The sequence below is a fragment of the Embiotoca jacksoni genome, unplaced genomic scaffold (genome assembly GCF_022577435.1).
Source record: "Embiotoca jacksoni isolate LCO1_2020_lvr unplaced genomic scaffold, fEmbJac1.0.p SCAF_36, whole genome shotgun sequence".
Taxonomy (NCBI): Eukaryota; Metazoa; Chordata; class Actinopteri; family Embiotocidae; genus Embiotoca; species Embiotoca jacksoni.
The window spans coordinates 1154458-1169274 of NW_027185388.1; the positions used below are offsets into that span (position 1 = coordinate 1154458).

The 14817-nt window shown below is 39.7% G+C and overlaps 1 protein-coding gene across 1 annotated transcript in view; it reads left to right on the forward strand.

Moving 5' to 3' along the window:
* The first annotated feature begins 505 nt into the window (after positions 1-505).
* unc93b1 (unc-93 homolog B1, TLR signaling regulator) overlaps positions 506-14817 on the forward strand; it is a 28785-nt gene continuing 14473 nt past the window's right edge. The window contains exons 1-12 of the mRNA XM_069165914.1: positions 506-694; positions 1957-2076; positions 2225-2366; positions 2499-2652; positions 2773-2934; positions 4632-4761; positions 4870-4963; positions 6183-6307; positions 6833-7015; positions 7103-7376; positions 7466-7587; positions 8325-8447. Coding sequence (XP_069022015.1) covers positions 692-694; positions 1957-2076; positions 2225-2366; positions 2499-2652; positions 2773-2934; positions 4632-4761; positions 4870-4963; positions 6183-6307; positions 6833-7015; positions 7103-7376; positions 7466-7587; positions 8325-8447 — 1632 coding nt within the window. The 5' untranslated portion in view covers positions 506-691. The remainder of the gene's footprint in view (positions 695-1956; positions 2077-2224; positions 2367-2498; positions 2653-2772; positions 2935-4631; positions 4762-4869; positions 4964-6182; positions 6308-6832; positions 7016-7102; positions 7377-7465; positions 7588-8324; positions 8448-14817) is intronic.

The following is a 14817-nucleotide window of genomic DNA, read 5'->3' on the forward strand; positions in this document are numbered from 1 at the left end:
ACAAGAGGACATCCAGATAAACACAGACATCCTTGTGTGACAATAAAAACATTAAAGATACAGTAAATCAGAACCACAGATGAGGGCGTGCGCTGGGTTTCATGATGTGCAGGTGGAGCCAAAATGTCTTATTAAATGAGACGCTATGCAGTCGACTGTTTTCAGCCCTGCATGGTGCCTGTTTTGTCTTTTGAGATAAAAAGCTGGCCTGAACTTCATTTGTCATGTATGTCAGTTTACACTGCTGTGTGTCAGTGGACCATGTTATTATTTTTTTTTTTTTTTAATTATTATTATTATTTTTGTTATTCATGTGAAGCAGTTGTTTGTCTGCTCAGTGGAAAAGCTGTACACGTTGTTGTTGTTGTTGTTGTAATTAATAACTAATAAAAACAGGTTCATCTTGACGTCGTCATGACGTGTAATCGTGCTTCCGCGAAGGGGGGGCGGGGCTTCATGAAAAGTGCGACTGTACCTTTAAGAGAGCGAAGCAGCCTCGAGGAAGTGAAGACCAACTTAACTTTCATTTCCCTCGAGAAACTTTTTTTTTTTATTTATTCCTGCACATTGTACTTCGGAAAGAGGAACCAACGAGCAGCAGAGGGACCTCATAGGGAGTCGTGTCCGTTTCTTTTCTGTCTTTAACGAGGACCGACTTTTTTTTATTCTGGTCCAGCTCCGCACGAATAACATGGTGAGTGATTATCAAGGTCTGCAGGGTGGTAAAACCAGCTGTTTTATTCAGGTGTGTTTCAGGTGTGTTTAAAAACAAAACAAAGCAGTTTTTGTGAATTTTTACAGAAGTTCGTATTGTCCAACAAAATATATCAGAAAGTACAATTGGAGCAGAATTAGGTTTAAATGTTGACCTTGAGTTATTGAGCCACGTAGCTTCTCAGGTCTGTGAGAAGAGAACTGAACATTTCAGAGAAAAGGGGTCAGATCCTCTTTCACAACCACGTGGTTTTTAGTCTGAGTTTGTCATAAATGCACATGATATTAAACGCTGGCTAAATTAAACTCAAAGGTAAAGAGATCCAATTTATTAGCAGAGAAAGCTGCTAAAAATGATTCAATTAGGGACTGTATAATAGTTATTAGGGGAGAAAGGAGGGTCAAAAAAGGGGGTGTGGTGGAATCGCATATTTTTATTTTTACCAAGGGCTGTTTCGCTTTTTTGGAAAAGCATGGTAGGATTTATTTTTTCTTCCCTAAAATCACTTTATTTAAAAAAAGAACACCGATCCTACCAATATCAATCCAAGACTTATTCCAATTACCACTCCTATCCTGTATAATATAACATATATGATGATATATGAAAGAAACATCATCTCCAAAGAGGACATACGTTTAATAAATAACATAAAACAAATACGAAATTAAGGCAGTATGTATTGGAAATGAGATAAAGGGAGGATACATTGCTGCTATAATACCAGTGGAATTTTTTTTTTTTAGAATATAATTAAATTATAAAATCTCATACACTTGAATTTCTATTTTATTCAGATGTCAGTCCAACATTTTTTTTTTCCATTTTAAATATGTCCTTTTTTAAGCTGTCTGTATTTCTTTCAGTGTTTCAAAGCTAAACTTAGAAATTTGAAATAACGTAATAAAACCATAAATATACGAATATAATAATAATAAAAAAAAGGTGGCTGGCTGTGTGACATGTAAGCAGTTTATAAAATTAAATTAGAAACGAAGGTGAACTGGATCAGATCATAATTAAAAGTTCTTCAGTTCAGCTAATCGTTATATACTGATTTATATATTCCTCGGATTTAATCCTGAATTCATCATGTAGCTTTTAAAAGCTTGTTTTAATGTAGTTTCATTAGTTTGTAGTTTGACAACAACAGCGCTGCCCCTCCAGGCCCATGTACTGGTTTGAACGACCTGCGGTGAACCCACTTCTCATCGAGTGTAACGGTCCTTTTCGGTCACCAGATGGAGGCAGCTGACAGAGAAGAACTGATCGTGGATGCCGAGGAGCTCCCGGCACCACCTCCCAACGGCGGCATGAACGAGCTGCTGAATGTGGGGCAGGAAGTGAACATGCAGGGTCAGGTGAGGAAAACCTGCCGCTGCGTTCAGGAAAATCCGTATCTTCACTTGCAACACTTCTTTGATTTAAAAACATCACAACCTGAAAGAAAACAGAAGGCGTAACTTCTTTTTTTTTAATTTTTTTATTGATGTCCTTCTTCCCCTTCAGATGGAGGAGTTTCTGGGCCCGCAGGCCGAGTACAACGAGGAGGAGGAGGAGAGGAAATACTACCGGAGGAAGCGGCTGGGAGTCGTCAAGAATGTCCTGGCGGCCAGTGTTGGAGCCATGATTGTGTACAGTGTGTACATGGGTGAGTTTGTTTGGAGAAAAAAAAAAAAAAAAAAAAAAAAATCACACGCAGATTAATGCACACGCAGCAGACTTTTGTGTGCTCTTATACATTTTTATTTTTTTTATTTTATGTGTGTTGTGTGTGTCGCAGGTCTCCTGCAGATGCAGCTCATCCTCCATTACGACATGACCTACCGCGAGGTTAAGTACAGCAACCTCGGCCTCGAGGACATCGATCGGAAGATGCTGATGGGCATCAACGTCACGCCGATCATCGGCCTCCTGTACACCCCCGTGCTCATCAGGTGGGGTCACGTGCACACGCACACACACACACACAAACACAATGCTTTAATTTCAACCGAATGTATCATCGCTCTCTCTACGTGCCCCTTTTTTTTTTTTTTTTTTCCCTTCGCTTTCAGGTTTCTCGGTACGAAGTGGATGATGTTCCTGGCCTCGGGAATCTACGCGCTCTTCGTGTCAACCAATTACTGGGAGCGCTACTACACCCTCGTTCCGTCGGCCGTAGCGATCGGCGTGGTCATCGTGCCGTTCTGGGCCTCGCTTGGAAATTACATCACAAGGTGAGAAGCGTGGACGTGGAAGTGTGGGTGGAAAATGTTGTCCGTGAACCCGATATGATGATGTCGCAGCACAAACAAGCGCTTTGAAAAAACAAAACAACAACAACCCAACAAAAGCAGCCGTCGTCATGGACGGTTGCTCTTACATCATATGAAATTATACTTCGATTTAAACACGACGAACTTTAATAATTCATCTTTGCCATTTTATAAGTAAACAAACACAGGTGTCACGCTAACAAAGATTCAAACCCGAATACTGAATGTTTTTACTTTCACCCCTATGAAGCCGGTGCATTTTTTTAAGATTGTAAAATAAGAAAAAAAAAAGGTCTGATATCCTTTTTTAAAATAACCCATAACAAAGTCTTTTAATTTGGAGGATCCACTGATTCAATGTTCCTCTCCTTGACATTGACTCAGTATCTGTTCATCAAAATGACCCATTTACAGGTGCTTTAAAGTTACTCAGATGTAACCTGACACCTTTGGCTTCATCCAACCGTGATGTCACATGTTGGTTTTGTCACTCGCTGTTCTAAAACCTCGAACTTGGATTTTGTCCGTCGCCCTTTTGAAACCAGAAGTGACCATATTTGGATAAGATGGGGGAGGAGCGAGGAATGGATCTGCCTCGATCTGACACTACGCCCCGCCCACCTGTAGCCAAAACCTCACTGCGCTACAGACCTGTCAATCAAACAGACGCCTCCCCTAAAAACGCCACATTTTGAGGCCTAATATCTGATTAACGATGAAATTATTTTCAGATTACCGGCCAAGAAATTTAAGAACAAGGAGGGAATTTAGTAAACCACCCCATAGTGACTCATGAAAAATGTATTGACTTTGTATTTCATGAGAAGTTGAATGGGAGTCTATGGAGCCAGGGCTTTTTTGGGAGCCGGCCTAGTGGCACTCGGTGGTACTGCAGCTTAAGCAAGCTAAATCCACATTTATATACAGTCTATGCTCAGTACAGGCAGATCTTTGAATATGCAAATAGTCCCCACCCCTTATCGCCGCCCACTCGCGAGGCGCAACCTCTCGCAGTTTCTCGAAATGGCCACTTGAGGCTGCCTCCAAAATCGAGTCAATCCACTCTTGAAGGATGATGCTACATATACATCATCTCCAACCTGAACCCAGTACAGTATATATACAATCTAAAGTCACCTAATATTGCCCAGGCTGTTTGTTGAGACTCTTTTATGACATCAAACATTAAAAATGTTTACCATTAAATCGATAATACACTTCAGGCTTGTAAGGAGCTGCAGACGCCTCCTCTGATGAGGCACAAATTCTCTCCTGTTTATCTGTGCTAACAAAAGCTGTGAAGAAAGCACCGTCAGCCACTTCAGCCACGTGTTTTCATGGTCTACCCGTTACGATCGATGCGAGACTCTGAGGAACAATTTGCCCGGTTCCTTTTGTTAAAAATCCTGTTGAGCCGTGCGGTGTTGTTGTATTCAAGCTGAGATGGGTTTTTTTGTCACCCATTGTGCCATCAAGGTTTTTTTTTTTTTTCGTGGTATAAATGCAGCAGCAAAATAAAATCTCTTTTTCAGTCTCGCGTTTGATGCTTTTGCCAAGCTGAATGCAAAAAAGAAGCATGAAATGGAAAAAACACTTTGTCGGATGTGTCTTCAGCGCGAACCCCTCTCCTGTGTCTCTTACACCAAAAACACGTGCAGGATGGCGCAGCAGTACTACGAGTACGTCAACTACAAGGAGGACCACGTGCAGGAGCAGAAGAAGCTTCCGAAGGGAGCGTGCCACCGCTACATCATCATCTTCCAGTCGGTCTTCAACATCATCTTCAGCGTGAGTCTTCATCCGGTTCTCCTGCTCACCGACGCTTCGATTTTTTAACGTCCCAAAACTTTCAGGTCGAAAAAAGAAACTAGTCTCTTGGTCTTGTTTTATTTTCAGCTGAGTTTTGTCTTCGCCGAGTTCCCCATGCGCATCATCCTCAACGGCTACCTGCACGACAACAACCACACCCTCTATAACGTGAAGAAATGCGGTAAAGACTCGCGCCTCTCCTCATGTGTGACGATAAACTGAGTCTCTTTACGTTGAGGCCCTGAAGGCAGGAAAAAAACACAGAATCTGAAGAGTTAGATGAAGTTTAAATAGAGAACAACAAAAAAATCACCACAATAACGAAAAAAAACAACAACTTTGTTTTAACTGATTAATGATTACACACAAATAGTTTTCAAGACCACAATATGCACGTAGATATACATAATATATATATATATATAGACTGTACATAGCATTAAAGGAGTAGTTCCCCATTTTGGGAAAGTTCTTCTCTGTTAAACATGTTACATCTCGTTTGTGTGTTTAAAAACAGCTTTATTTCATTAGAGTTATGTGTTGTGCTATTTTTCAGTCGTGTGAAGTTGACAGTAAAAGAAAAATAGCGCATAAAACTGCAATTTGATTTCTTTTCCAGTTCTGTTTAAACAAATTAGATTTTAGCACATTTACCCTTTTATATAGTTTGAGTTTAAAAAACCCCAACTCAAAAAACTTTATATATATATATATGTATATATATATATATATATATATATATTAAAAAAAAGACACAATCGACCACTAAATACTAAACATTTGTACGGAGTCCTTTATTTTTTTTTATAGGTGTCCTTGACCGTCTTATACGCACTTCTTCAAGTAAAGTGATAATAATAATAATCTTTATTTATATTGCCCTTTTCTGAACTTGCAGTACAAAAGTCTCACATGAAATCAAACCAGCTATAAAATCTAGCAACGCAGGGGATCCTATAAAGTAAAGCAATAATTGTGTAAGATAAACCATTGAGCAAGTAAAACAGTAATAAAAGTGGATCATTTAAAATGAGCTAGAATCAGGAAACGCTCTCCGATAGAAGAGATTTAAAAGTCCAGGCTGCTGTACGACAACGAGGTCAGACAGGACGGAGAGGTCGTCGTGTAGCGAGTGAACTGTTACCGAGAAAGTGTCGCTTGTGTGTCACAGAAATCCAGTTTCATGGCTGTACGTGAAGTGGAAGCACACGTCCTGGCTGAAATCGGCTTTCTAATGTACGCGTCAGCCCCGTGATGCCACTTCTAATATTACTTATTATTTTATATAAAGCAGAGATGCGGCCCTCGTGTGTTAAACGTACAGCCAAGTCTTTAAGACTAAAAACCTGTTGGGTTTTGTTTTTCTAAATGATAAAACTTTCTTTTTTTTCTTCTGCCAGGTGCTGAGGTCAGCGGCGTGATCCCCGACTTCAACACCACCGTGCTCGTCAACCTGCCGCGCTCAATGCTGCTCATCCAGGTGGAGAGCGTCCTCATGGGCTTCGCCTTCCTCGCCATGATCATCGTAAGACACACGCACACTGACTCTCTAAAATTGCACGTTTTTTTGTTGTCTTTTTAATAATATTATAGGGAAATAATAATCAGGGCATAGTAATGCTGCTTTTTACAGGGTTCCCACGGATCATCAGGGAATTTTAAAAAGTCTTTTCCAGACAGAAGAAGTCTTGGAATTTGATCATTTCTATTCTACTATTCTTAGAAACCAAAACAATGAGCTAATTGACACTAAAATGTGCGTTCGTGTCTATCGCCACTTATTTTTGAGACACACTAGGATTGTTAGGCAACGATTGCGTAAAGTGTTTCCTTAATTCATGAGTCATTTCAGGGGATTGAGCTTTTCCCAGCATGCATTGGTTTCAAACTGAGCTTTCAAGTACTGGTTGTGTTTCTGTGGTTATTTTCGTCCCATAACGGACTTCTAAGAGCCGCCCATCAAAAGCATGTACAAAGAATAATCTCTACTCTGAGTTATTCCGGATGAATTGACGATAAACGGATTTCCGTGTTTCCTGTCGACCCACAGTTCCTCGCGCTGTGCGGCGCCGCCTACCGGCCGACGGAGGAGATCGACCTGCGCAGCATCGGCTGGGGAAACATCTTCCAGCTGCCTTTCAAACACCTGAGGGACTACCGGCTGCGGCTGCTCTGCCCCTTCTTCATCTACAGCGGGTTCGAGACGCTGTTCGCCGTCACCGGATTCTCCCTGGTGCTGCCCGCAGTTTCGTACGCCGGACGCCAAACTGGACTCTTAAAACGCGCGTCTTGAATATTTCTGTTTCCATTTCCTCCGCAGTCCTACGGAGTCTGCGTCTTGGGCCTGACCAAACTGTGGCTCCTCATCGTCGTCTACGGGCTCTCCAGCGCCGTGTTTTCCTCCCTCTCTCTCTGCCTCCTGCGTTTGCCCCGCTGCGTGTGTCTGATCGGCGGCGCCGCCGTGCACGCCGTGCTGATGGTGGTTCTCCTGGCGCTGTCGCTCCCCCGCAACGAACCCAAGTATCTGGTTCCTCTGCTCGTGATCTCGGTGCTGTGGGGGCTCGGCTCCGCCTTGAACAGGACCGGCGTCAGCAGTGAGTATCGCCCTCGCCGTCCGGGCGGGTTCGTATGAAATATCCGCACGTGTCAGCGTGACCTCCTTTTCTCTCCGTGCGTGTGCCAGTTCTGCTCGGGATGCTGTACGCTGAGGAAAAAGAACGACTGGACTTCGTGTACACCATCTATCACTGGTGGCAGGCCATCGCCATCTTCATAGTCTACCTGTGGTCCCACCTGCCGATGAGGGTACGTGACTGCCTGTTTCGTTTAGAGACTGCTCAACGTGTGCAGCGCAGTGAGTCGCATGGGGGGGGGGGGGGGGAGACACTATAACCTTCGTGTGTAAGTGTTTCTTGTTGGGTCGCTTTATTGAGTATGTGCGCATTTGTGATTTTCACCGTGGACTTGAGCAGAGGGCGGATGCCAAATTTCCTGTCAAACTTGAGGAATTTTTGGCTTTGAAAACCCTTGAAATGCTTCAGAAAGCATGAGGCGATGAGCCGGTGCCCTGAGTGACGTTTCAAAAGGGGCGGAGCTTCACTGTCCAAGACCGAAGAAGGCGCGTCAGGTCGGGAGACACCAGGTGGGTTTTCTTTGACATTGGCGGGGTTGTGCAACCGTGAATTTGTCCCCCAGGGTCAGACTGTCAACACCGAGTTCTACTGGGACCTTCCGTGACCCCCCCCCCCCCCCGTCTCTCCCCACCACTTCCACTCGCCTGATGTGTGTACCTGCGACTTCTTTCTATTCCCCACAGATTTCCCGCCAAATGTATTGTTCGCTCAGATCCGTGGTGAAATCAGAAAATGCTCACATCCCGTATCAGTGGTCAGAAAAACATGTGTAACTCAGGGGAAATACTTCATGCGCTCCATTCATGCACAGCAGGTGCAGTCTCTAAACTTTGTGTTCACTCTTTGCATGTCTTCAGTTTTCTTTTCATGTCCTGTCTGAGACCCATTTTTTTTGTCCTTCTCTTTCAGGCCAAGCTCTCCATCCTGCTGGCCACTTTATTGCTGGCCTGCTTCTGCTACTGGATGATGGAGCGCCGCCTGGCGAGGAAAGTGCCGTTCAGACTCCCTCGTATCCCCCGGCCACGACACAAGGTAACATATGCACAGCATGAATAATGGGTATTTTATATAACTTCTAGCGGTTCTCTCATGTCGGTCTGAAGTTAAAAACCCTTTATTCCATTGAAGCAGAAGTATTAAGTATTAATATAACTACCCCGCCACTGAAAAATGCATTTTCTCTATTTTTACCTCACACGAGGAAGCTGAATTCATCTGGTGAAGGGGGGAAAAGGAGAACTTTTTTAGTGGAAAAAATATTTAAAAAAAAAAAAAAATCAATATTTCAAACAACAACAATGCAAAAACTATAAATAAGCTCCACATGTCTTTTTTGGAGATTACTATACATTTTGGACGACATGCTATAGTATGACTTTTTTATGACATTTTGGATGACATGCTATAGTATGACTTTTTTTATGACATTTTGGATGACATGCTATAGTATGACTTTTTGACATTTTGGATGACATGCTATAGTATGACTTTTTTGTGACATTTTGGACGACATGCTATAGTATGACTTTTTTGTGACATTTTGGACGACATGCTATAGTATGACTTTTTGACATTTTGGATGACATGCTATAGTATGACTTTTTTCTGACATTTTGGATGACATGCTATAGTATAACTTTTCTGACATTTTGGACGACATGCTGTAGTATGACTTTTTTCTGACATTTTGGACGACATGCTATAGTATGACTTTTTTGTGACATTTTGGACGACATGCTATAGTATGACTTTTTGACATTTTGGATGACATGCTATAGTATGACTTTTTTCTGACATTTTGGATGACATGCTATAGTATAACTTTTCTGACATTTTGGACGACATGCTGTAGTATGACTTTTTTCTGACATTTTGGACGACATGCTATAGTATGACTTTTTTGTGACATTTTGGACGACATGCTATAGTATGACTTTTTTGTGACATTTTGGACGACATGCTGTAGTATGACTTTTTTGTGACATTTTGGACGACATGCTGTAGTATGACTTTTTTGTGACATTTTGGACGACATGCTATAGTATGACTTTTTTGTGACATTTTGGACGACATGCTATAGTGTGACTTTTTTGTGACATTTTGGACGACATGCTGTAGTATGACTTTTTTCTGACATTTTGGACGACATGCTATAGTATGACTTTTTTGTGACATTTTGGACGACATGCTATAGTGTGACTTTTTTGTGACATTTTGGACGACATGCTGTAGTATGACTTTTTTCTGACATTTTGGACGACATGCTATAGTATGACTTTTTTGTGACATTTTGGACGACATGCTATAGTGTGACTTTTTTGTGACATTTTGGACGACATGCTGTAGTATGACTTTTTTCTGACATTTTGGACGACATGCTATAGTATGACTTTTTTGTGACATTTTGGACGACATGCTATAGTATGACTTTTCTGACATTTTGGACGACATGAAGTTTCAAATTTTTTGGCCGAAAAAAAGTGATACTATAGCCAAATGTTTATTTTGGACAAATACATACATGTCTCGAGCTGGAATCGAACCCATGACCTTCCAACTGTTTGTCAGTGGCACTAACCACTGTACCACTGTGCCTGTGCTAATATACCATAGTTTTTGTTTTGCTCAACAACATGACTTTTTCTTCATATTTTAGATGACACTGTAGCCTTAAGTTTTTTTTAGAATGAAAAAATACCCATACTATAGCCTTATGTTTATTTTTATTTTTTTGGACTAATACATAAACATCGAACAAAAAGTTTGGAAATTTGTGTTTGGTAGATTATTTCTCTGTTGTAACAATGCTTCTTGGCAATAAATTGTATACCGTTGGAAAGCCTGTCAATTTCCCTTTTAAACGGTACCCCATTTGTAAGGAACATGCATTTGTGGGATGAGCAGCACAGCTAAGTATGTGGGTTGCGCCCATGAAAGATTTGGCAAATCTTCTCTGCCAATGCCAGACAGCTTGTTCTGCTGTTGCTATTGACTCTTGTTTGGTGTTGTTTGATGAATTGGATGATTGAAGTCTATCAGTAACAAGGAACAAACAAGACATATTGGCAATTTTACATTTTATTCATTTAACAAACAGTCAGGAGCTTCAGTGGCATGTGGAAGAACCATACACAGCCACAACAGCCTGGCACCTCCTCTTCATGCTGGTCACCAGCCTGGCACCTCCTCCTAATGCTGGTCACCAGCCGGGTCACTCTGCTGTGGGACGGCATTCCACTCCTCAAGCAGGATTTGTCGCAAGTCAGCCGCTCAAGCACGAACTGCCCAAGCTGATCCCACAAGTGTTCAGTTGGGTTGAGGTCAGGACTGTTGGCAGGCCATTCAATTCTCTCTACTCCCAAATTCTGGACGTAGTCTCTGATAAACCCTGCTCTGTGGGGGCGAGCGTTGTCATCTTGGAGGATGGAGTTCGGTCCCAGACTGTGGAGAAATGGGATTGCCACTGCTTGCAGAACCTCATCTCGATATCTCTCTGCATTGAGATTGCCTCCAATGAAGACAAGCCTCGTTTTTCCAGTGATGGAGGTGCCGCCCCACACCATCACACTGCCTCCACCAAAAGGTGTTACTCTATCGGCAAATTTTTGAGTATGTACTCAGCTGTGCTGCTCATCCCAGAAGTGCATGTTCCTTATAAATGGGGCACCGTTTCCAACGGCATAAAATGTATTGCCAAGAAGCATTGTTACAACACAGAAATAATCTACCAAACACAAAATTTCCAAACTTTTTCTTCAATATTTATATGTTTCAAGCTGGAATGGAACCCATGACCTTCTCACTGTGAGGCAGCGGCAATAACCACTGCACAACTGTGCCTGTGCTAGTAACCCATAGTTTTTTTTTCTGTTTTATTTAACGACATGCCATAGTATGACAAAACTTTTTGGACGAAAAAGAAGTGATACTATAGCCTTGTTTTTTTTCTGTATTTTTTATATTATAGAATGACTTCTTTTTAATGACATTTTAGACTACATACTATATTATGACTTTTTCATTGCATTTTGGATGACATGCTATATTATGACTTTTTTCTGACATTTTGGACGACATGCTATAGTATGACTTTTCTGACATTTTGGATGACATGCTATAGTATGACTTTTTTTATGACATTTTGGATGACATGCTATAGTATGACTTTTTTATGACATTTTGGATGACATGCTATAGTATGACTTTTTTTATGACATTTTGGATGACATGCTATAGTATGACTTTTATGACATTTTGGATGACATGCTATAGTATGACTTTTTTTATGACATTTTGGATGACATGCTATAGTATGACTTTTTTATGACATTTTGGATGACATGCTATAGTATGACTTTTCTGACATTTTGGATGACATGCTGTAGTATGACTTTTTTGACATTTTGGATGACATGCTATAGTATGACTTTTCTGACATTTTGGATGACATACTGTAGTATGACTTTTTTGACATTTTGGATGACATGCTATAGTATGACTTTTCTGACATTTTGGATGACATGCTATAGTATGACTTTTTTATGACATTTTGGATGACATGCTATAGTATGACTTTTTTTCTGACATTTTGGATGACATGCTATAGTATGACTTTTCTGACATTTTGGATGACATGCTATAGTATGACTTTTTTTATGACATTTTGGATGACATGCTATAGTATGACTTTTTTGACATTTTGGATGACATGCTATAGTATGACTTTTATGACATTTTGGATGACATGCTATAGTATGACTTTTTTTATGACATTTTGGATGACATGCTATAGTATGACTTTTTTGACATTTTGGATGACATGCTATAGTATGACTTTTTTACGTCATTTTGGATGACATGCTATAGTATGACTTTTTTCTGACATTTTGGATGACATGCTATAGTATGACTTTTCTGACATTTTGGATGACATGCTGTAGTATGACTTTTCTGACATTTTGGATGACATGCTGTAGTATGACTTTTTTGTGACATTTTGGACGACATGCTGTAGTATGACTTTTTTCTGACATTTTGGACGACATGCTGTAGTATGACTTTTTTCTGACATTTTGGATGACATGCTATAGTATGACTTTTCTGACATTTTGGACGACATGCTGTAGTATGACTTTTTTCTGACATTTTGGATGACATGTTATAGTATGACTTTTCTGACATTTTGGACGACATGCTGTAGTATGACTTTTTTCTGACATTTTGGATGACATGTTATAGTATGACTTTTTTCTGACATTTTGGACGACATGCTGTAGTATGACTTTTTTGTGACATTTTGGATGACATACTGTAGTATGACTTTTTTGACATTTTGGATGACATGCTATAGTATGACTTTTCTGACATTTTGGATGACATGCTGTAGTATGACTTTTCTGACATTTTGGATGACATGCTATAGTATGACTTTTCTGACATTTTGGATGACATGCTATAGTATGACTTTTTTCTGACATTTTGGATGACATGTTATAGTATGACTTTTCTGACATTTTGGACGACATGCTGTAGTATGACTTTTTTCTGACATTTTGGATGACATGCTATAGTATGACTTTTTTCTGACATTTTGGACAACATGCTATAGTATGACTTTTTTATGACATTTTGGATGACATGCTATAGTATGACTTTTTTATGACATTTTGGATGACATGCTGTAGTATGACTTTTCTGACATTTTGGACGACATGCTGTAGTATGACTTTTTTCTGACATTTTGGATGACATGTTATAGTATGACTTTTCTGACATTTTGGACGACATGCTGTAGTATGACTTTTTTCTGACATTTTGGATGACATGCTATAGTATGACTTTTTTCTGACATTTTGGACAACATGCTATAGTATGACTTTTTTCTGACATTTTGGACAACATGCTATAGTATGACTTTTTTATGACATTTTGGATGACATGCTATAGTATGACTTTTTTATGACATTTTGGATGACATGCTATAGTATGACTTTTTTCTGACATTTTGGACAACATGCTATAGTATGACTTTTTTCTGACATTTTGGATGACATGCTATAGTATGACTTTTTTCTGACATTTTGGACAACATGCTATAGTATGACTTTTTTCTGACATTTTGGACAACATGCTATAGTATGACTTTTTTCTGACATTTTGGACGACATGCTGTAGTATGACTTTTTTGTGACATTTTGGATGACATGCTATAGTATGACTTTTTTCTGACATTTTGGACAACATGCTATAGTATGACTTTTTTCTGACATTTTGGACGACATGCTGTAGTATGACTTTTTTGTGACATTTTGGACGACATGCTATAGTATGACTTTTTTGTGACATTTTGGACGACATGCTATAGTATGACTTTTCTGACATTTTGGATGACATGCTATAGTATGACTTTTCTGACATTTTGGATGACATGCTATAGTATGACTTTTCTGACATTTTGGATGACATGCTATAGTATGACTTTTTTGACATTTTGGATGACATGCTATAGTATGACTTTTTTACGTCATTTTGGATGACATGCTATAGTATGACTTTTTTCTGACATTTTGGATGACATGCTGTAGTATGACTTTTCTGACATTTTGGATGACATGCTGTAGTATGACTTTTTTCTGACATTTTGGATGACATGCTGTAGTATGACTTTTTTCTGACATTTTGGACGACATGCTGTAGTATGACTTTTTTCTGACATTTTGGATGACATGCTATAGTATGACTTTTCTGACATTTTGGACGACATGCTGTAGTATGACTTTTTTCTGACATTTTGGATGACATGTTATAGTATGACTTTTCTGACATTTTGGACGACATGCTGTAGTATGACTTTTTTCTGACATTTTGGATGACATGCTATAGTATGACTTTTTTCTGACATTTTGGACAACATGCTATAGTATGACTTTTTTCTGACATTTTGGACGACATGCTGTAGTATGACTTTTTTGTGACATTTTGGATGACATACTGTAGTATGACTTTTTTGACATTTTGGATGACATGCTATAGTATGACTTTTCTGACATTTTGGATGACATGCTATAGTATGACTTTTCTGACATTTTGGATGACATGCTATAGTATGACTTTTTTGACATTTTGGATGACATGCTATAGTATGACTTTTTTACGTCATTTTGGATGACATGCTATAGTATGACTTTTTTCTGACATTTTGGATGACATGCTATAGTATGACTTTTCTGACATTTTGGATGACATGCTGTAGTATGACTTTTCTGACATTTTGGATGACATGCTGTAGTATGACTTTTTTACGTCATTTTGGATGACATGCTATAGTATGACTTTTTTCTGACATTTTGGATGACATGCTATAGTATGACTTTTCTGACATTTTGGATGACATGCTGTAGTA